The sequence below is a fragment of the Mixophyes fleayi genome, chromosome 4 (genome assembly GCF_038048845.1).
Source record: "Mixophyes fleayi isolate aMixFle1 chromosome 4, aMixFle1.hap1, whole genome shotgun sequence".
Taxonomy (NCBI): Eukaryota; Metazoa; Chordata; class Amphibia; order Anura; family Limnodynastidae; genus Mixophyes; species Mixophyes fleayi.
The window spans coordinates 23587455-23610859 of record NC_134405.1 but is presented as its reverse complement, the minus strand read 5'-3'; the positions used below and the strand labels follow the sequence as shown (position 1 = coordinate 23610859).

At 39.7% G+C, this 23405-nt stretch overlaps 1 protein-coding gene across 1 annotated transcript; it reads left to right on the top strand.

Moving 5' to 3' along the window:
- Positions 1-1210: 1210 nt before the first annotated feature.
- Positions 1211-23094, top strand: LOC142150577 (vomeronasal type-2 receptor 26-like). The gene is made up of 5 exons (XM_075205777.1): positions 1211-1275; positions 12616-12907; positions 20972-21199; positions 21978-22101; positions 22184-23094. Exons 1-5 carry the CDS (start codon positions 1211-1213, stop codon positions 23092-23094), a joined length of 1620 nt encoding a protein of 539 aa, XP_075061878.1.
- The last annotated feature ends 311 nt before the right edge of the window (positions 23095-23405 follow it).

Sequence of the window (23405 nt, the reverse complement as noted above, 5' to 3'; positions counted from 1 at the left end):
TATCAACATCCTCTACATTAATTTCTTACCACAGATTCTCCAGTAAAACTAAACCATCAGAGTCCCCAGAATCCAGCCCAATTGGGATCCTCTCTCTCCAGACCTTTTTAATTTTTTTGATGCAAAATGCAAAAACTCCTCATCATTCATCATGCTCTTGGACTAAGCTCAGAACTCCGCCCAGAACGCCATCCGTATAATAGGCTAATATCGATCTAACGTTTGTTTGTAAGTCGAAAGTACGGCTAATAAAACGGCAATCTATATGGACAGCAATGTGGATTTATGAAGTTTTTATATTGATTCACAAATTAGTTATTCATATTGCAGTACCTATAAAATTATTATTGCATATTTAGTGGCGTACCACTTTTGCGATTTTATGCATTTATAATTATGGATACTCATATCCTTTATAGAGGATTCACACATGTTTTTTATGAGATAATAAATTGGAATTTTATACAATTGCCTTGGATATTTCATTTATATCTATCAATTGATATATACCTTGTGTATTCTCCTCTCAACGCTGTATGTTTTGTATATTATTTAAGCTGAGAAGCAGACAGCATGTGATACCAGGATCTTCTGAATAGGAATGGATACTCAATTCCAGAATATCAGGATTAGCTGAGAAGCAATTAATGCTAGACACCAGGATCAGTAGAATAGGAACAAATGATGATGATTAGGCATGAATACAGGATACCTGGATACCAGGATTAACTGAGAAGCATATTATGCTGGTTACCAGGAACTGATAAATAGACACAGATACAGGATATCAGGATTAGCAGAGAAACATATGACACTGGATATCAGGACCTGTAGAACAGTCACAGATACAGGATACCAGGGGGGAAATGTATCAAGTTGAGAGTTTTCTTGTGGGTTTGAAAAACCAATCAGATTCTAGCTATCATACATTTAGTACATTCTACAAAATGATAGCTAGAATCTGATTGGTTGCTATAGGCAACATCTCAACTTTTCAAACCCGCCGGAAAACTTTCAGCTTGATAATTTTACACCCAGGAGTCAGATGACCAAAATATTCCAGCAGCTTAGCAGGCTACAGAATGGAAGATCTGGCATCATTTAGCTAACACAGGAGCCTTAAATAGTTTGGATACTGAGGGGCAGTGCCAAGTAATCAGCATGCGCAGACCCAAATCCAAGATGGTGAGCAGCTGCCATGTGCATGGCAATGAAGGGGTTTGGAGTGGAGGTCGTGGCCATACCTTCAGTCTTGAAGCTGCCTAACTATGAGAGGTATGTAGCCCAGAGCTGGTGACGTTTTGTTTGGGGGGACCCCACACTATCCATCCCCCTGAAATTGCCACTATGTAACATATCTTCCTCCCTCAAATGTATTTTATGTGATATACTAAGTCGCACATATCATACCATACTTGCAGCTCAGCATAGCCTTTTATGTTTCCATCTTACACCTGCACTTTTTTGCGTTTAAAAGTGTCCAACTGTGAACTAGGCCCATTGCATTTAGCTGAGCTTTTCAGACCTTGATAGATTTGCACACACAGCAGTCCCCTCTGAGTATTATGGGGACTGCTGGACTGTGCGGTAATTTCCCTAATAGAGGAGATATCTCAGAAAACTCCTGCGTTAGACTTGCTTTAAATGGTCACTACTTCAAATGCCTAAAAAAAAAGCTGTTTCCACAAAGTTTAGGGCTTGATAGATAGGCCCCTTAAAGAGTTTATGTATATAAATATCTATATGTTTGATTCATGCATAGATAACTGACACATTTTGCCAAAGTTCGAGATTCTCCAAATTTCAGCAATTAAGTGAACCACGTGAAGGGGATACTGAAACAAAAATCAAAATATGGAACAAAATTGCTTCTGAAATAATTGTTTATACCTTTATATTTTTTTCATTTTTATATACGTTTTATTTTTGCAATAAACATTTTGTGACTTTACTTGCAAAAGCATTGTGCCTGATATCCACTAAACTTGATGCAAACTTGGTTAACCTCTCAAGATTTTGTAATACCTTTTTATTGAAAATAAAAGATGTTTCTAATAAAAAGTTTTGGAAAAAAAAATAGTAACTTTGCACCTTGGCAAAACCATGTTGCATTGGATGGGGAGCTAAATTTAAAATTTGGGGACAGAGTTACAGTCGGGGAAGGGCATTTACTAGATCAACTGCAAGTTTCAGTGTAAACATAAAGCTATCAAGTGTTTCTGTGCTACATGAAAAAATAGCCAGTATTTAACTTATGTGCAAAATAATAAACTAAAATACACCCCTTGCATTGTAACATGGTTTTGTCCAGTAGAAAACTTACTCATTTTTTTGCCTTACTTTCCGTAATGAATCAGTCCCAGAGTATTTAAGCCCATATGCTATATATATATATATATATATATATATATATACTATATATACATATGCTATAGTATATACACCATGTTCATGCCAGGTGTACATCACAACTAGGTCATAAGCAGAAGAAAAGTTTGTTAACATGTTTATATAGCATTCAGCAGTGAATTCACATTCAACCAATCAGATGCGGCTAGCAAGTGCTGGTGACAGTCCCCATCTGCAGGATATATTTGCACCTGCCCTCGAGCAGGTGCAAAGGTTACAGCTCTAATAGGAGTATATGCATCTTCCTACTGGTCTCCCTCAGCTGTATTTGCATAAACATGTCTTTAGTGTACTCAGCCAACGGTAGGCCGCTCCTTCCCTCTCCTGTTCAACCTCTCCAGTCCTAAGGAGGTACAACTCTGCCTGTGCTCATATCCATGTGCTCTCTTTGTGGTCATGCACAGTGCTAAGTTTTGCAACTTGAACTGTGCAAATGGGCATACATTCAACTGACCATCAGCCCATTATGTAGAAACCCAACATCTACATATCTAGGACAGAGTTACTGCAGACAGTGGTGATAAGGTCAATTATGTTCCTTCCTACTACACAAATGCTGGAATCAGCTGTGTTTTTACAGATCATTATGAGGAATTATCTATTCTCTGTAGAATTCTAATCCCATTGAGACAAATAAAACCTGACCGGAATACGACATCAAAAATTAACACTTTACTTCCACGTTAATAGCCAAAGCTCCATTTTTTAAGTATACTCTGCTGTATAATAATTTCTGGTCCCTATACTATTAACATGTTAATATTCAGAAGGGAATATGTCTCTTTCGCTCGCTCTCTAAAAAATTGTATATATATATTGGATATGTTTATATTTAATGTCCATTTGATCACAGATTAACCAGATATACAACACAGCAACACAATGGGGTATGTACACATTATTTGCTATTTATTTTACTGCATGTGATTACTGAACATGAATTAAAGTTCTACATACAATACAGGTGTAACTAGAGATATGTAGGCACCAGAGCAGTTAGACTGGCCCCGTACACGTCACTGCAGCACATGTATGATGTAGTTAGGACATGTTCCTATTTTCCAGGGACATCCACAGGTTTTAAACGTTTGTCTCGGAAAAATGTCCATATTTTTTAATATTGACTAAATGCAAAATACTGTTTCCTATTATTATGTTTGCTGAATTAGATGCTCATTATTTACTTAAACAAGTTAAAAATGACTATGGTGCCAAAAATAAGTCCTATTCGTACAATGAAAGAAACAAAAAAACAAAACAAAACTATTTTGGTCCTGGCAGCAAAAGGGTTAAACAGTTGTCTTTAAGCAAAATTGTCTTCAAAACTGCCTTTCCTTGCAAACAAGCAGTTGTATAACAAAAGCAATTAATTAATAACAGCAAACTGAGAAAATAGGCATCAATAACAATCTTACGGGCCTGATTCATTAAGGATCTTAACTTAAGAAACTTCTTATTTCAGTCTCCTGGACAAAGCCATGTGACAATGCAAGGGGTGCAAATTAGTATTCTGTTTTGCACATAAGTTAAATACTTACTGTTTTTTCATGTAGCTCACAAATACTTGATAGCTTATTTGTACACTGAAATTTAAAGTTGATATTTGTGTGCTACATGAAAAGACAGTCAGTATATAACTTATGTGCAAAACAGAATACTAATTTGCACCCCTTGCATTGTAACATGGTTTTGTCCAGGAGACTGAAATGATCCTTATTGAATCAGGCCCTATTTCATTAAGATAAATCATAAAAATGGATTTCTAAGAAGATATTTTTGTTTGATCTACAAATAAAATATTTATCTTTAATCGTTTCCCACAGTCACAAATTGTCCCACGAGCATCCTGGTGCATTTCCTTCAATTCTAAATTTTTTAGCTACACACTGTACCGATATTACAGAGCGGTGGTAAAATGTTGGTATAAAGATGACAGTAAGGAACAGACATTATCTGACTACTTTTTATTAAACTGGTTACCATCACTAAGGCCACATAGTAAAGCTGCTTAACAAAATCCACAGTCAATAACTGAAGAGTCTACAGCCACCTTCAGATACAATGTCCTCTATTTGGACAGGGCACACCACAGTATAGGTGTCAATGATCATATATGCAGGCAACACACTGCACTATCACAGCCAATATCAGACATTTGGCCCAAATTGCAATGTACAGGGCTCCATAACAAGCAAAGTGTCTCAATGAATATCAGCATTAGCACATTAGAAAATACAGGAAGGTGAAATTTTTAAAATTCTATTGAGGGGCCGATATTTGTTTTAAATTATGGGACCAATATATCTCTATTAAGGGGCAATACTATCTGATTGCTAATGGGTGCAATAATTATTTATCATGCATATATGTGACACTACATATTCCCCCTATAATATAATAATACATTGAATTAATGAAAAAAATTCTTGTTCAATCTTGTCTTTAAGCTATATGGTAAACATCTCACTCAGCCACTGCACAAGCTATCTATAAAGGATCATATGTGTAATCTTGTCTTTTAGCTACATGGTATGGTTACCCTCTGTTTGTGTAAGAATTTTATTACTTTGTTTGTAGTATGTGTGTGATTAGTGGTGGTTAATTCATGCAAGTGGTCATATGGCTATTTGAACCTATTTAAAAAGCAGTTTAAAGGGTATATTTACTAAACTGCCGGTTTGAAAAAGTAGAGATGTTGCCCATAGCAACCAATCAGATTCTATCTATCATTTATTTAGTACATACTACAAAATCATAGCTAGAATCTGATTGGTTGCTATAGGCAACACCTCCACGTTTTAAAACACACAGTTTAGTAAATATACCCCTAAGGCTGTTTAAGCCTGTGAACATTCTTCTAAGTGAGAATTTTTACAAGTGTATTAACAAATATAGTTAGTATAGTAAGAGATAGTCAAGAGATGAACAAGAGGAGAACAGGAGGGGAACCTTCTACCTGCAAACACTACAACATTCCACAATCAGTCGTCAGCGCTGATATGCTCAATTACCTGCATTGTCAATTGCCTGGACACTCTCTGCTGATGTGTTTTTCACACTTATATTTGGCTGGTGCAGTTTTAATATGACTTGTTGATTTCACTTATGCTGCTTGTATTCCCACCTTTAAACTGCACTGTTTCTCCACTTAGCTTGAATTTTTAACTGGCTCCCTCTTGTCCTGTGGACTTACATAACCAGCTCAGTGCACCTTGTATTATGCCTTATGTTATACAATTGCCTTCCAATCATGCTTAATGTCACGGTCTAATCGAACTGTTTTTCTAAACACAACCATCTGATATCTCTACTGTCCTAACTGCTTCCTATTCCCTGGCTCATACTTTACATCTTTTCTTCTTTTCTTCCTCTTTTCTCTCCTTCTACCGCTGCTCTCTCTCACTTTACTCACCTTTACTGTCCTCACCATTTCCTCACTTTACTTATAAGTCCTTAACATCTTTGATTTCTGTATTACTTTCAACTGTCTATTCCACACCTTCTCTAGCTTTATCATAATTTGCTCTTCTCTCACTTCAATCCTCTCCCTCTATCACCCTGCTTTCCTTGTCCAACCTTTCCTTATTCTTGCTCCTCCTCACTCCCCCCTCTCTCTTCCCATTCCCCTCCCTATTTCACTCCTCTCTTCTCTTCTGTGCCTCTGTGCCCCTGTGCCCCTGATCTGACTCGCTGCCCGCTCCACCATCTTTTCCTCTCCTCCTTTTCAACACTCGCACCCTTTCCCACTTGTTCCCTTCGCTGCTCTTCTCTCAGTGTCATTCTGTTCCTACCTACCACCTCCCTTTCTTTCCCCCCAGGAAATCCATCCCTTCACGTCACTCCTTCCTTCTGCCTCTCCCGTTTATAAACCCCCTTTTCTTCCCCATCTCCGCTCCTCCCCTCCCTCTTGCTCCCCTGCCCCTCGTCTCCTGTCTGCTGACAAGTTATTTCTGATTCTCGTCCAATTCCAACCCTCTCTCCCTGTCATCCCCCTCGCTCCATATCATACTGACTCTTGTAGTCGAGCAACCACAGCAATCTCATCCACATCTCTCGTCTTCCCTCTTTTCCTCCTGTGGTCTCTGGAATGCCAGATCAGTCTGTAACAAATTGACCTCTAAAAATGAAACCTGGCTATCCCCTGAGGACACTACCTCTCCTGCTGCTCTATCTTTCAGGGGCTTGTCCTTCTCCCACACAACCACACCTGCCAGTCTCCACCTGGAGACCGGCAGGTGGTGGTGTCAGGCCAGCACACTTTTCCACCTGGCTCCCTTACTTTCTGTCCTTTGACCTTCCTTCCCTCATCTTGGGGACTTTAATATCACTATAGACAATTCTTCAGACCCTGCTGCTTCCAAACTTCTCTCCCTCTCCTCCTCCCTTGGTCTCTCTCAATGGACCTCCTCTCCCTCCCACCGCAGTTGTCACCACTTGATCTGTTTGTTTCACAACCCTGTAATGTCTCCGACCTCATTAATTCAACTTTACCTCTCTCGAACACCATCTCCTCTCTTTTAGCATCTCTCCAAGCCTCTCACCATCCCCATCCCCCAAAGTTACTCTCACCAGGAATAATCTTGACACAGTTGATCCTACCACATCCTCCTCCTCCCTGGGTTCACACCTGGGTTACAATCACTTGACTCTGCACTGCACTTACCACTGCATTTGACTCTGTCGCCCCAGCTGACACCATAAAGCTTTGTCGATCCCCGCCTCAACCGTGGCACTCAAAACTTACCCGCTATCTTCAAAACTGCTCCCGCAGTGCAGAACGGCTCGGAGAAAGTCACACACTCATTCTGACTTCCTCCACTTTAAGTTCATGCTTACGTCTTACAGTTTGGCCCTATCGCTCTATAAACAATCCTTCTTTAAGGCTGTCATTTCTTCCCAATCCTCCAATCCCCTTTGGCTTTTTGCCACCTTTAACTATCTTCTCTCCCCTCCCCCTCTCCCACTCCAACCACGCTCTCTGCTGTTGACTTTGCTACCCACTTCACCTCCAAGAGTGAGTCAATATGTCATGACATCTCCCAGCAGTCCCTTCTGTCTCGTGTCTCCTGCTGTCTCTCGTCCATCTCATCTTGGATGTCCCAACGCTTCGTTAAACTTAATATTTAAACTCAATATTTCCAAGACTGAACTTATCGTCTTCCCCCTTCCAGGACTCCCCCACCTACCCCCCTCTATTTCTGTTAATAACACTACCCTTGTTTCTGTCCCTCAAGTCCGATGCCTTGAGGTCATCCTTGATTCCTCCCTCTCCTTCAAACCTCACATTCTGTCTCTACATTGACTCCCCATGGCCTACAGAATTAAATTTAAACTCCTCACCCTCACCCTTAAAGCTCTTAATCAATCCTCCCCTCCTTACATCTCCAATCTCATCTCTATCTACACTCCTAGCTGTCCCCTCCGCTCTGCCTGTGACTGCCGCCTCACTACTACACTGATCACCTCTTCCCACTCCAGTCTCCAGGACTTTGCCCGGACTGCTCTCTAGCTGTGGAACGATCTTCCACATTCCATCAGGTTAGAATTTACTCTCAAAGGCTTAAAGTGTGCCCTTAAGACTCATTTCTTTATTCAAGTCTATCAGTCATCCTCCTAACTCCCTTGTTCCGGCTCTCCCCCAGTTAGTACCACCCTATTTGTGTCTCCCCTTTCCTTTAGGATGTAAGCTTTTAGGAGCAGGGCACTCTTTCCTTGTGTGCTCCTTCTACTATTCCATCACCCTCTGTATCTCTTCGGCCTACTGATTTCTACCATCACTTTCACTCATTGTCCTAGAAATAATTTGATTTGTATTATCATGTTACCTGTGTATTTGTGTGTGTGTGTGTATATAAATTAATTTATTTTTGTTCTTCATCTTTTTTTCTTTATGTATCATGTTGTGTCATGGGTCACTGTTTTCTGTATTTCATGTACGGCACTGCGGACCCTTTGTGGCGCCTTCTAAATTAAAGATAATAATAATAATAATAATATTAATGATACATCCATAAGTTCATTTTAAATTGAATTTATCCCTCAATCGAGTGAATCCCAAACTTTTACAGTTCAAGGCACCCTTAGGTCTCCATCATTTTTTCAAGGCACCCCTAAGCCAAAATAATTACCAAGTAGTCCCCCGCCTTGCTTACAACAGGCTCTGGCTGAGGCTCCCCTGTGAGATTGCCGAGGAACCCTAGGGAGCCTAGGCACACAGTTTGGGAACCACTGCCCTAATCAATAAATAATGATTGTCCACATAATTCATATGTAATAGTGCCTCCTTTTATGTTCTGAATTGCACGATGTTTCAAACAGCATGCAGCTTGTGCTATCTTGCCTCTCACAACCCCCTTTTTTTTGGCTGTTTTGTTGGTGGCTTTCCCAACTGTCAAAAAGCAGAATAGTAAATCTGTCTGTTTGTAATATGATCATGTTAAAAATCGAGAGGGCGATCTGTAAAGTGGTGGTTTGGGAAACTCTTAGCCCGAGAGTTGTCGGACGTAATCTCTATGAGCTGGTATGTTTCTATGTTTACCAGTTTGTAAAAGATACCATTCTAGGTGCCAAAGACTGATTTGCATATAGCTGAAGAAACGACAACCAAATAAGGAGATGACAATATAGATACTATAATATCACTTCTGTCTCTTGCAGGCTGATGAGTCTGTTATACAAGTCCTTCTGGTACCTCATTCTGTATTACCTCCTTCCAGAACACCTTTTTTCCAGTGGACATAGCTGCAATCTGGACACCCAAGAAATGATGGGGAGTTCTGAAAGTGGGGATCTTACAATCGGGGTAATATTAAGCTTCCATATGAAAGGCATATACCCCAATATGTTGTTCACTCAGAAACCAGGACAAGCCACCTGTGCAAAGTATGTTAACATTTTAAATATTGATTGAAATATAGAAGCATATGGCATGATGGCAGAAAATAAGCTATATGTTCATCTAGTCTACCTCATTCGTTTGTGTGTTTTTTTTTCCTGGCGGGGGCGCTCTTTGAGTTTTTTTTGTTTTGTTTTCTTCAATCATTTTCTATGTAAGTCGTAACAATAGCAAAATGAATCTCTCTCCCTTTCTGTAAGCTAATTATTCCTTATGTTATCTTGTTGTCCCCCTCTCTTCAATATCACAGGCTTATTTAGATAAACACTGATTTCTATGACTACTTTTCTATCATATCACCTCTGTCCCTTCTCACCTCCATGTACAACCCTTCCAGTCTTTGGTGACTCATTTTGTTATGTAGCCTATGCACCATATTAGTAGCATATCTGTCATTTTTATTTTGTTATTGTATTAAGATCTAGTTGGAGTTAGGGGGTAAGTTTATTAAACCTTCTAAAAAAGAAAAGTGAAGGTGTTGCCCATATCATCCAATCAGGTTCAAGCTTTATCTATATCTCATTTATCGGAATATAGAAAGCCTGTTTATATATTGGTGTCCTTGACAAAGACCCACTGTACGAGGTTGAAACGCATTGGATATACGAGAACAAGACCCCCTTCCATAGGACCGGCATTCCGTTTGTGGAGTGGAGACATGCCCACCGATATATAAACAGGCTGTCAATATTCCGGAGTTCTGGTAGGCGGACTTGCATTTCCAATATACACTGCATTTGTGGACTGAACCTTTTCCACTTTCTTTATAGTTTTTAAAGTTTTAATGTTTTGTATTGTTGCTGTCAGTTGTTTATATTAAAGATAAAGCACTATGGGGCGTATTCAATTGTTAGCGGGAACGCTGATAAACGAGCGCTCAAAAAATATTACCGTTTATACGGTAATATTGTGCGCGAAAAGCGTTAATACGGTAGTTTACTCGCGAAATTTCAGCTCGCCGCTCAGGGGGCTGCGAGCTGAAATTCCGCGAGTAAATACCGTATTAACGGTAAGATTTTTTGAACGCTCGTTTATCAGCATTACCGCTAACAATTGAATACGCCCCTAAATATATACTCTATATGTCCCCTGTTTCATTGGATTTATATATCGTTGGAGAATATATGAGAGAAGGAACTCTACGTGAGAAGCAATAAAAACAGGCATTTAAAGATATCTAATATATAAAAGCCTAGCGGCGTGTGTTAGTGTGTGTGTGTGTGTGGAAAAAAATACCGGGTGACAGAGTGCTCAAGCTGCAGTGCCACTTGCTGGGTGGAGTTATATACTACACTGACCTACTAAATTCTTAGCATTATCTTCTAATCTAATATATAAAAGCCTAGCGGCGTGTGTGTGTGGAAAAAACTACCGGGTGACAGAGTGCTCAAGCTGCAGCGCCACCTGCTGGGCGGAGTTATATACTACACTGACCTACTAAATTCTTAGCATTATCTTCTAATCTAATATATAAAAGCCTAGCAGCGTGTGTTAGTGTGTGTGTGTGTGTGTGTGTGGAAAAAACTATTTTCCCAGAAAGGGCTCATCCAATTGACTTGAAATTTGGTATACTGACATTATTTGACAATAAAATTATAATAGTGAAGTCAGTTAACTTCCATCATCCCCCCTTCCCCCCGTGGGAGGGGTAGTAAAGGCTAAATTTACAAGTTGAGGGGTCAAACTCATTTTCGTGAGGTAATTTTACCTCATGAACACACATGCTGTGTTAGTGTGTGTGTGTGTGTGTGTGTGGAAAAAACTACCGGGTGACAGAGTGCTCAAGCTGCAGCACCACCTGCTGGGCGGAGTTATATACTACACTGACCTACTAAATTCTTAGCATTATCTAAAATATAAAAGCCTAGCGGCGTGTGTGTGTGGCGATGAAGATGACAAGAACCTTTTTAACACTTTAAGTAGCTTGATTTGACTAGAATGCATGAGTATCATGCATGGGTTAACTTGTATTAAGATAAGAGTTTATCGTGATCTACATTACTATCTGTGTAAGTGCATATTATTATGCTAATATAAGTTTGTTGACACAAATCACTCTTTTCCTACATAATTCACTGTGTAAACACTCGCATGGGTTCCTTTGATCTCCCGAGTTTTTGAAAATCACAGTGTGATTGTTTTTCACCAGGTGCGCTTAATAAGGGGAAGTATTTTTCTGATACTTTCTGATATATATTTCTTTCTGTTTGAGGATACTATTACAAGTAGGATATTACACTTTAAAGTATTGATGTAAGTCCGATATTTACGGAGAAGAATCAGAGAATTTGATGACAAATCTGAGTGACGTTTTTTAGTGACATTTCTTAGATGATATATAGATTTGAATATCTTTGTGAGTAGAAGTTTAGCGCCATATATTATTCCCTTATTGTTGTACATGTTTATCAGGAAACAGATGAATGCATCTATCTATCTATCCCTTTGGTGAAACCAGTGTTGGAGTATCCCTGCAGCTTGGTGGTCATCATAATTTAGAGTACACCTTAGAGCTACTCATATGCTGCACAACCTATAACCCACATTGCAGCTGGGAGTATGCAGAGAAGACAGAAAATTACCAGTCAAATCTAGGAATAGGGTAGGGGAGAGTTAAAAGTTTGAGTGAGGAGCAAGTCAAGGTATGGGGAGGAGTGTAGGGGATACAGAAAATAAGGAGAAATCCAGAGTATTGGTTTCATGGTAGGTGAGACAAGGAATTTGTAATGAAAAGCAGGTCACGGTATTGGAAGCAGGATAGGGAAGAGAGGTTTTGGAGTGAAGAACAGGTCATGATATTAGAAGCAAGGCAGAGGAAAAAAATTTGGGTGTGAGGAACAGGTTAGGAATTGGAAGCAAGATAGCAAAGAGAGGTTTATGAGTGAGGAACAGGCCAGGGTATTCTAGCAGGGCAGAGAAAAGTAGTTTGGGAGTCAGAAACAAGTCAGGAATTGGAAGCAATGCAGAGGGATGAAATTTAAGAGTGAGTAATATGTCACGATAATGGAAGCAGGATAAGGAAGATAAGTTTGGGAGCAGCAAGTCAGGGTATTGGAAGCAGGAAATAAGAAAGAACTTTGAGACTGAGGAATAGGTCAGATATTGGAAGCTGGATAGGGAAGAGAGGCTTGGGAGTGAGGAACAGGTCAGAAAATTGAGAACAGTGCAAGGGATACAGGAAATTGAAAGTGACGATAAGGTGAAGGAATTACAAGGGCTGAAATGGCTTCTAAAATGCTAGTAGATTTTTTTTATTATATACAGCCATTCTAAATATTCAATAAACATATTTGCATCTATTTTATTCTCAGATTTAAATTGGACAAATACATTAGATTGCTGATCATACCGTATGCAGTGAAGGAGATAAACAGCAACCCTGAAATTCTCCCCAATGTCACCCTGGGCTTCCATATTTATGATTCCTGTCGGGTGCTCCAGAGGGAGCTTGATGGAACCCTTCGGATTATAACTGGGCAAAAGAAAGCTATACCTAACTACCAATGCCGACAGAGGGAGCAGTTGGCTGCTGTCATTGGCCACTCAACATCCACATTTTCAATTCTCATGGCCCACATCCTAGGCCTGACCAGGTATCCACAAGTATGTTGTATGAAATTATTCACAAAAATTAATTCAGCGTTACAGCACTATTCATTTCACCAAGGGTATAAAAGCAGGATCCAGAGACACATATCATAATACCTTAAATGAAAATAGCTTATTGTCTAAATAAGAATTTGCTAAATATTCTGTATAATATACCTTCAACAACTACAGTGAGGGCAAAGATTCTAAAATATTTTGTGTGTTATAAGGCTTCATAAAAACTATACTATTTGCATTGTAGCCTTTATAGTCAATGTTTTACCCACTGGATATTTAGTACATGGCACTAGACTAGATCTGAGACAAAAATTCTGACTGTTTTGCCCTCATTAGTGTACTTCCAGAGGCACATCGTTTACAGAAATGAGTAGAGCAGACTTCACAAGGTGCACCTCAACAAATATTTGGTGGTGCCCTGTGGTCAAATGGCAAAATGGTCACATTGCTATCATCATCATTGATCTCTATAGCACCCATCATATTATGCAGCGTCATACAGAGAGAATATGTAATTATTCACATCTCTTCCCACCTTATTGAAGCTTAAATTCTAAATTCCTTCCACACACATAAACACACTCTAGGGTCCATTTTGCCAAATGCCAATTAACCTACCAGTATGTTTTATGGACTGATGGATGAAACCCAACAGTGTTGAACATAAAAACTCCAAACAGATAGTGCCCTAGCATCAAATTCATGACCCCAGCACTGTGAGGCAGCAATGTTATTTATTGTACCACCATGCTGCCAACTTCAAATTTTAAACTCATCATCCCTTTCAATTTTAAAATAGGTGTTTCCATTTTTATCCAAATCTGTATTCAGTGTTTTTGTTGGGTCAAAATCGATATAGGCCTTTCCACACAGCAAGGAATATTGTTTAATAACCTTGCTTCACAAAATTAAATCTCATTTTGGCTCTGCTTTTTACTATACTTCAACATTTTACCATAACTGGCAAGAAATGTCCTCCCTAAGTCCATATCCTCCTATCAAACTCCTGCTCATCTGCAAACAGTTTTAGTTCACTAATCAAAGGATTTGGTGGAAATCTAAACTACACATCAAGGTGCCAAATAACCTTTTGCAGTGTGCCTCATATATTTTGCATTTAGTAAATGTGATCCAGAATGTACACAAGAAATTACAACACTGACATATAGGTAAATATCCCATTGTATGTTTATACAACAGGTCGGTCATGTTTCAACCAGTCATCTTCTGAGTGATAGAACACAATTTCCATCCTTCTTTCGAACTGTGCCTAGTGATACTTTTCAATCCCGAGGATTGGCCCAGCTTGTGTTACATTTTGGATGGAGATGGGTGGGGTTGATCGCTGATTCCGATGATTACGGGTTTCAAGGAACTCAGATCCTTCGGCAAGAAATCCTCAAATCTGGTGCATGTGTGGAGTTCTTAGTATATTTCAAGAGGAACCACCCTGTTCACAATATTCCACACATCATTCAGACAATCAAGATGTCAAAAGCCAAAGCAGTGATTGTTTTTGCAGCTGATGTTGACATAATTTTTTTATTTGATGAACTTTTAAAGCAAAACATAACAGAGAAGACATTGGTGGCCAGTGAAGCTTGGGCAACGTCTAGTATCTTGTCACAAGAAAAATACTGGAAACTTCTCTTAGGAACTGTAGGCTTTGCCTTTCAAAGTGACTTTAGCCCAGGGTTCCATGAATTTATAGAACACATTCATTTGCCCAGACTATCACAAGAAATATGGGACGTAATGTTCTCAGAGGACAATCTTAGATGTGCATTTCTAGAATTCCATAACTTCACATTTCAAATAAACAGACAAGGACGAAACTGTACAGTGGAAGATAAAACTGAAAACAGATTTCCTTTCAGTAATGAAATCAGTCTAAGACAAGTGTATTCTCTATATTGTGCTGTGCATGTGATAGCTCAGACTTTACATGACCTTGCAACATGCAGAGCAGGGAATGGACCCTTCATCAACAGAAGTTGCTCAAGTATCTTGAATTTCAAACCATGGCAGGTAAGAATCCAGTTGTAAGATTTCCGTATTTTAATAGTGATAAAGAGCTTTACACTCTGCTCACTTTCACAATAATTACAAGATTGGAAAATTTGAAAAAAGAGGAAGAATTTAGTATGGAATGAATCACAGAAACATAGAATCTGATCAGTAATGCCCTTCACATCCCACCACCACCATATCTTCTAGCCCAAATAGCACCAAAAACATTCACACACTTCACTCCTAACTTGTGCATGCTGAGTGCCATTATGAATGCTCTCCAACCTCTTCCTCCTTGTATCATATCTGTACTTTTTTTGTACCCATTGTCTCTTCTCTGCCCACTGTTGTCTATAATCGTCTACTCGGCTCTGTGTTCATATTATCTTTTATCTTGATTTTCATCCATTATCTGTCCACCTTTTGCTTGCACCACATTTTCTCTAAAATCTATTGATTGTCACCCTCTTGTTTGCACCTTCTTGCCTTATGAGATACGTTACTCTAGCATTTACTTTGCTTTTGTTTTTCAGTATCATCAGAACTATGATTAACAATAGGCACAATGCTAGGCAATGCACTCTGGGAAGAATATTCTAATCCTCTAGAAAAGGGGAATGAACTTCTGTAAAACACCATTTACATGGCAGCCCTGCTAATTGAAGCCCAACCTACTCATTCTTTTGCAGATTGGTTGAACTTCTAATGATCTAAACAGGCTGATATAGAAATGTCTGTTGGTGGATATTCTACATCAGCAGAAGCTTGAGTAATGCTCTAAAAATGCTTTGAGTGGGGCAATGACTAACAGGATTATTGAGTAAATTAAATTTTCCAAAATTCCCTTCATCACAATTTAGAATGCAGATTGAAGCTGTTTACGAACTACGAGAACAGGCAAAAGTTAACAGCAGAGCTGGGGAAAGTGGGAGCAGGGCAGGAAATAAGGAGTAAGGAGGAGGCAAAGACATTGACATCAGGGTAGGAGAGGCATGGAATTGGGAGTGAAAATCAGGTTAGAGTATTGGAAGCAAGGCAGAGGAAAGTTTGAGAGTGGATCAGGACAGGGTATTAAAGGCAAGTTGTGAAAGATGGGCAACTGAATGTGAGGAGCAGGTCAAGGTGAGGTAGGGACAGGGGAAGAGAAAGAAGGGTGGAAGTGAGGAACATACCAGAGTATTGAAGGCACTGTGAGAGAGACAGGCACGTAAGGAGAAGAGGAGCAGGTCAAGGTGAGGTAGGTGCAGGGTAAAGGAGAAAAGTTTGAGAGTGAGAAACAGGTCAAGGTACAGGGAGTAGGGTAAGGGATAGAGATTTCCGAATATGTAACAGTTTAGGGTATTGAGAATAGGACAGGGGAGACTTTGAGGCCCGTGCTTAGTTGGTGTATGCCCATTTGCTTAACATATACTATGCAAATTTGTACTGTGCCTGTCCACAAAAAAGGTATACGCTTACGGCTAAATACAGATTTGGCGCTTGAGTTTCCTTAATCTTGAATAGGCAGAAAGAGGTAGGGAATAGCCATAGAAGTGTAGAACAAGTACAGTAAAGGTGTATTTGCATAATTGCCAACTGAGGCAGACCCACATGGAAATGCAGATAGGCCTGTCAATAGCAGTACCCTTCTGGACTGGTGCAAATACATGCTTATAGTGATGATGGTCGCCAGCACAAGCTAAATACATCTGATTGGTTGATTGCTGTTTCACCTCTAAACCTGATTGGTTCTTTCTTCATTGCTCTTGACTATACTTTATGAGTTTTTGGGCGTATGTTAGAATTCATTTTTGCTAATTTATTTTGTACATGAAAAGGAAGATTATATTTGCTGTATTATTGTTAGGAACTCCCAAGTCAGTACAGTGAAACTCGGGAACTACACAGAAGACCAGGTGTTCGCTGGAGCCCCTAGTGGTGGGGACAGACTGGGCTGCGGGCCGACCGAGGGTCGAGTAACGTATACTGACTTAAAGGAGTTCCCAGGAGAGGAGTGATTGGTGGACTGTAGTATAAGAAGAATCCTAGGTCAAAAGGTCACAGGCACAGATGCAATATCCAAGGGCAAGCGTAGGGTCAAACTCACAGGCAGAGAAGCAAAATCCGATTTCCAGGCAAAAGGTCAAGGTCAGAAGAGAAGGGTCACAGGTCCAATAACAAGCAGGGGGCAAAACACGGGTGATCAAATCTAAGGTAGCAGGAACCAAAATGGATAGCACAAGCAGGCAGCAGAACTGAGGACAGAACGCTATAACTGGCAATGAGGCAGCAGGCCTCATTGTCCTAAATACTGAAGCAGACCAATGAGAGCCTAGCTCTCTAATTGCCCACAAGCTGTTCTAATTAGCCTTCAGGCTTGCCCCGCTGTTGCGCACGTGCCCGGCTGCTCTGTAATGCCGGGACGCGGCGCTGGATGAGAGAGCTTCTTACCATTTCCATGGCAACGTCTGACGAGCCCCCGGAAGTGACATCCCGGTCGCCATAGCGACGGCCGGGGCGGAGACAGGGGAGTCGCGGCGGCTGGGCACCGCCGCGGCTCGTAACAATTATAGAGGATTTTTTTATTTAAACCAAGCCTAATAGCAAATGCAATTTTTGCTATTAAAACAAATGCAAAAATGATGTATTGCGGTTATATCCTGGTTGGGTGTAACTGTATCTGGGTATAAGTACTCCTGGCATAAACCTGATACATATTGTCAAAGTCAGCAAATTGGATAAAGTCATTTCAATTAAAATCGAGCAAACTTGGTTGTCTTTGTTTGAAAAGATGCGTACGGTACGCTACGGCGTGAAAGGGCACGCAGCTGCAACACGTGGCAACAACAGTATTTAGTCTTTTGCATACATTCGCACAAACACGCACACTTGTAAAATAGTACACATTAATGGTAGTTGCAAGACATAGTCATTTCTGTCGAAATATAGTAGTATTTACGTGTAATATTATGAGTTATATGCATATCAGTAAAACATATGGTACACGTTGAAGGAATCAAGTCATGTGTGGTATCATACTTATCCCCTTTGCATTTCCCACTGTCCGGTTCACTTTGCGAAGGGATCGCAGAGCGCATACTCAAATTATTAATGTTATGGCATTATGGACTAATATGATGAGAACTCTTGGCGGGAAGATCAGAGCACATTCCATGGAGAGATGACCCCCTCCTTTGGATTCCTGAGCTTAAACTAGCCTATGATCTACAACCCCCTGGACCCTCCTGAAACCTGGACCAATAGAAGCAAGCCACACCCTTTGCATTGTTTTACTGTATCACTGTTTGCATATAAGCAGCAGCTCCTCATCTAGTGTTCAGACATCTTGTCCCCAGACTTCAGGATTGAATGACTGTACACTGGATCCAGAGCGCCTGCGATAAGTAACGGCTGTACTTATTATTATTTCGCAAAGATATATCTACTGCTACTTTTTGAGAATAAATCTTTGCGTTGCAAACACAAATCGAGATTCGACAATCGTTATTGGATAGCGACAAAACGCTCATAACAATATGCACTGGTGCAGAGCTGGATGCATCTTGATATGGGTCTGACTCAGCTCATGAGCGTAAAAATATTATTTTTCCATTCTGCTTTTATAGTGCTTGTTTTTTTATGCATGTACATCCAACTCAGTATGAGCCCCATGGTGTTTATTCTTACAAACAGACAGAACTGATGTAGGGGCAGCAGTAACTATCCAACTGAGGAAGGAGAACTCAATGAAACAGAGGATCATTGAGTGGCTCTGGGTCCCTTGACAGTTTAACTGCTTCAAGTCCCTTGACTATACCATTGTTTGTGAGTAACCAACAACCAATCACATGTTTTTTTCTCTCCAGGGTGTAAATGTATCAAGGTTCGATTTGGGATTTTCCTTGATTATTTTGGGCGAGATTAAAACTGCCGATGTATTAAAGTACGAGCTGATTGAAAATCGCCAGTACAGTAATTTTTCCTCAAAAGTTCTACAAATCGCAGTCCCTAGCAATACAAGTCGCCATATGTATGAAACTGCGGTTTTGCAAACTCGACGGAGATTGCAGTGAAAATCCCATTGAAATTCAACACGCTGCTTGGGATAGGCGAGATTAGCAAACACATCAGCTTTCCACTGCTGACCAATGTTAACATAACTGGAGACACAATACAAGTTTTAATTATGAGAGTATGATTTCTGGTGTAGATGGGCAAAAATTATTATTTTTCTTAAACACAATTAAGCACATGTGCATGCTGCTACTTGTAGTGCCACATCTATGTACCTTAAATGGTGCCCCCATCTGGAAATGTTAAGTGTTGTCACATCAGAAATATATAATTATTGCCCCACTAGTATTATTATTATTATTATTATTATCGTTTATTTGTTAGGCGCCACAAGGTTTCCGCAGCGCTGTACATGGTACAAACAGTAGACTATACAGGGTAAGACAGTATAGAACAATAAACACAAAGTAGCATTACTTCAGAAACTCCAGGCAGGCAGATACAGTAGAGACGGAGCGGAAGAACAGGTATGGAGACAGGAGGGAAGATGGGCCCTGCTCATACGAGCTTACATCCTAAGGAAGGGTAAACAGAATCAGGTACATAAGGGAGCCAGTGAAGCAACGGGGAGAGAGAAAGGGGGCTGGGGAGAACCAGAAGAGGTGAGAGGTTAAGTGGATGGTTGGTAGGCCTTAATGAACAGGTGAGTTTTAAGAGCCCGCTTGAAGGAGCACAGATTGGGTGAGAGACGAATGGAGCGAGGGAGGTCGTTCCAGTGAAGGGGGGCAGCACGGGAGCACTGGTAATGGAAAAAGTAAGCCACCATAACATAATAAAATAAAATTTAATAAAAAATCCCTGACATATAATCATTAATGAAATTTGGCCCACTAATTTATTCATAAAATAATTTGGCCCCCAAAAGAAAGTGTATAATAATTTTTGCCTCTCTAAACAAGAAATCATGATTACCCTCAAAATTTAAACTTGTACTGTGTCTCCTGTTATGTTAACATTGGCCAGATAGCTCTAACAGCGAGTTTTTTTTTTATCTGTTCAATCTCGGACGAGTTTCAGTTTCTGTTGCATCTCAGGCGAGTTTCTGTATACTCTCAGGCAAGTTTGACAAAACCACCGGCAGGATAGGTGTGGATAGGTGTTTTAAAATCGACACAAATCGACGGAGATTGGATTTTGGAATGTCAAAATCGCAGGTTAATACATATGGCGACTTTGCACATAAAATCGCCACTTGTCTCAAGATATTTGCAGCTATTCGAAATCGCTGAAAGAAAAATCGCAGCTTGATACATTTACCACAAGGACTGAACTCCTCTGCATTTTTTCAAACTTCTTTCCACTGGTCACTGTAATGGTTTTGACTCACATTTGTCACATGTAGATTATACAATCCCAGCTCTTCTGTAACTTCTAATATTCACCATCAGGGATACATGTTCCGTATAAGTTAATTTGTTTACTTTGAAGATTTTAAGATTCACAAAATAAAAAGAACATACTATAATTAAAGATCAGGCAAGAGAATGCAAGTCAGAACTATGTGAATAAATTTACAGTATTTATACAAATATTACCAATATTACCTTGATGGAGACTAAATACTTCTGTTGACTCTCTGTTATCTGCAACAACTCACAATTGGGACATTTACAAGGAGCGAACTGTCGGCCCCAGTGCAGGGAAGAGGAGAGGAGGAAACAGGGGATCACAGTTCGCTAGTTCCCCATGCAGCGGGCCCCATTATCTCCATGAGCCTCAGTGCTCCACACCTGCTGCACCAATAGTAATTCCGTAACTGTGTCAGGCAGTGTGTGACAGACAAATTCTTCTACACTGCTGTCTAAAGATTGTATACGCTATGTAAATAATAATACAATTCAATAGTAATAAATGCATTAAAGATGCAGACTTAAAGTACAGTATATTTCCTTAATTCGAAACCATCCCTCTTTGAGAGAGATTTAGAAATGTGATGGTTTTATTTTAACAGAAATGCATTTGGGGAATCAGAACATGTTTTATGCAATTCCTCTATAGATTTCACACTATATGAAGAAGGTACAAGTGGAGATGGGCAATGGAATTGCATTATCCTTTGATGACAATGGGGACCCTCCTCCTGTCTACGATATTGTCAACTGGCAACTTAGTCCCGAGGGCACAATAAGACAGGTCAAGGTGGGAACATATTATAGTACAGCCGCCACTAAACATGTCCTGATGATCAACACAAGTGATGTACAATGGTCTTCTGATAATCACACGGTAAGATGACCCACGAATGTATTATATGTTTATTGACCCCCTAGAGAACCGGGCCCAACGCTGAGTAGTACTGATCTTGTATAATATGTTTTGCTGTTTTTTATTTTATTTTATATTACAGAGCCACTATTCTAATGTAAAAGATGATTCTCCTTATTATTATTATTATTATCGTATCAAGCAGTTGGGAAAACAGTACATACATAAAACAGGGACATACAAGGTGTACAAAATAAACGCAGACATGACAACAAAGGGTTTGAAGTACCATGCTCATTAGAAAGCATACATTCTAAGTGAAACAGGCACAGTTGAAACAAGAGGACTGAATGTGGCTGAGAGTGGAGATTGGGACAGTTGGGAAGGTGCATTAGTGTGAATAGTGTTATCGGGGATAAGGTTACCTCTAAAAAAGAGATGGGTTTTCTAAGAGCGTCTAAAGAGATGAAGGATGTGGGAAAGTCTGTTTGAGTGTGGTAGAGAATTCCATTAGTGGGGAGCAGCACGGGAGAAGTCTTGTAGGCCGGAGTGAGATTTGGTTACCATAGACGAGACAAGGCACCTTCCAAAGCACCTCAAATGAGAGGAATACAAAGTAATAAAATGTATTGTTTAATATTTGAATTGTTATCTATTATTTATTATCATAATTGGATTTTTGACGTATAACTTGATTGTGTTGAATTGCAGTGATATTTATTTTTTCAATATGTTCATTTTATCATGTCCTTTCATTGTTATATAACATTCATGTTATTCATTATTTCTTCATTTCTAGGTCCCAATTTCTATTTGTAATAAAAATTGTTCCCCGGGTTTCAGAAAAGCTGCTAAGAAAGGAGAACCAAGCTGTTGTTATGAATGTGTCATCTGTTCACAAGGAGAGATTTCCAATCAGACTGGTGAGTAGACCAAAGGAAACACAAACGTGTAAAAACAGTGATTTTGTGATATTTGGCAATGTCTTATTTTACTTTGTTTCAGACTCGACTGAGTGTTTTAAGTGCCCATGGAATAAGTGGCCAAGTCAGGAAAAAGACAGATGTTTGCCAAAAACCATTGACTATCTAAAATATGAAGAGCCCTTGGGCATCACCTTAACAGCCACCAGTGTCACCTCATCATTTGTACCTTTAGCCATTTTAGGGCTTCTTATTTCCTATAAAGCCACTCCTGTTGTGCGAGCCAACAATTATACCGTCAGTTGCCTTCTTCTGATCTGCCTTTCTCTATGCTTCTTGTGCTCTTTGGCATTCATTGGTTATCCTCAGCGTGAGAAGTGTCTTTTACGACAAGTTGCTTTCGGCATGATATTTTCCCTCTGTGTCTCATGTATCTTAGCCAAAACAATCATGGTTACAATTGCATTCAGGGCTACTAGACCAAACAGTGATTTAAAAAAATGGGCTGGCCCTCATGTCTCATGTAAAGTTATTAGCTTAGGAACTTTCCTTCAGTTCCTGATTTGTGTCACTTGGCTTGCTCATTCCCCACCTTTCCCTGAATATAGCTACAAACCCACATCTGGAGTCCTCATTCTTCAATGTAATGAGGGCTCAACCACAGCATTTTGGTGTACTTTAGGTTATCTCAGTGTCTTGGCTTTGATCAGTTGTCTAGTTGCCTTCTTAGTTAGGCAACTTCCTGACAGCTATAATGAGGCCAAATTCATTACTTTCAGCATGATAGCCTTTCTCAGTGTCTGGTTGTCCTTCATCCCTGCTCACATCTCCACCAGTGGAAGGTACACAGTGGCCATGGAGATCTTTGCCATCCTGTCCTCCAGTTGGGCTATGCTCTGTTGCATGTTCATGCCAAAATGTTATATCATTTTATTCCGCCCCACCGCGAACTCCAGAAAACATCTCATGAGGAGGTTTAGCAGCAGAAAATAAAGACATTATTCATTCATGATAGTAAAGATGGAGCAATGTTAAAAAGGTCTACACACTCTATAGATAGCGAAACAATCATCATGTTTAGTTTTGGTGCTTTATCAAGATTTCAGCCCATGCAAACTTTGCTCTGTATTTAAAAGGACTTACTTGTGTTGTCTGGAAATCGTGTATTTGTAACAGTATTAAAATAGGTGTAATTGTTATGGACTTCAGTAAAACATTTTTTTCTCTCAAGTTTTTCTGTGTGTCTTTTTCAATTAATTTACATTTTCTCTACTAGTTGAATCTGATATATTATCACACATTAT

Coding starts and splice junctions, on each gene's coding strand:
- LOC142150577 (XM_075205777.1), top strand. CDS start 1,211: ATGAAGGGGTTTGGAGTGGAGGTCGTGGCCATACCTTCAGTCTTGAAG. Junction 12,908..20,971: donor GCCTGACCAGGTATCCACAA/GTATGTTGTATG, acceptor ATTCCTCTATAG/ATTTCACACTATATGAAGAA. Junction 22,102..22,183: donor AGAGATTTCCAATCAGACTG/GTGAGTAGACCA, acceptor ACTTTGTTTCAG/ACTCGACTGAGTGTTTTAAG.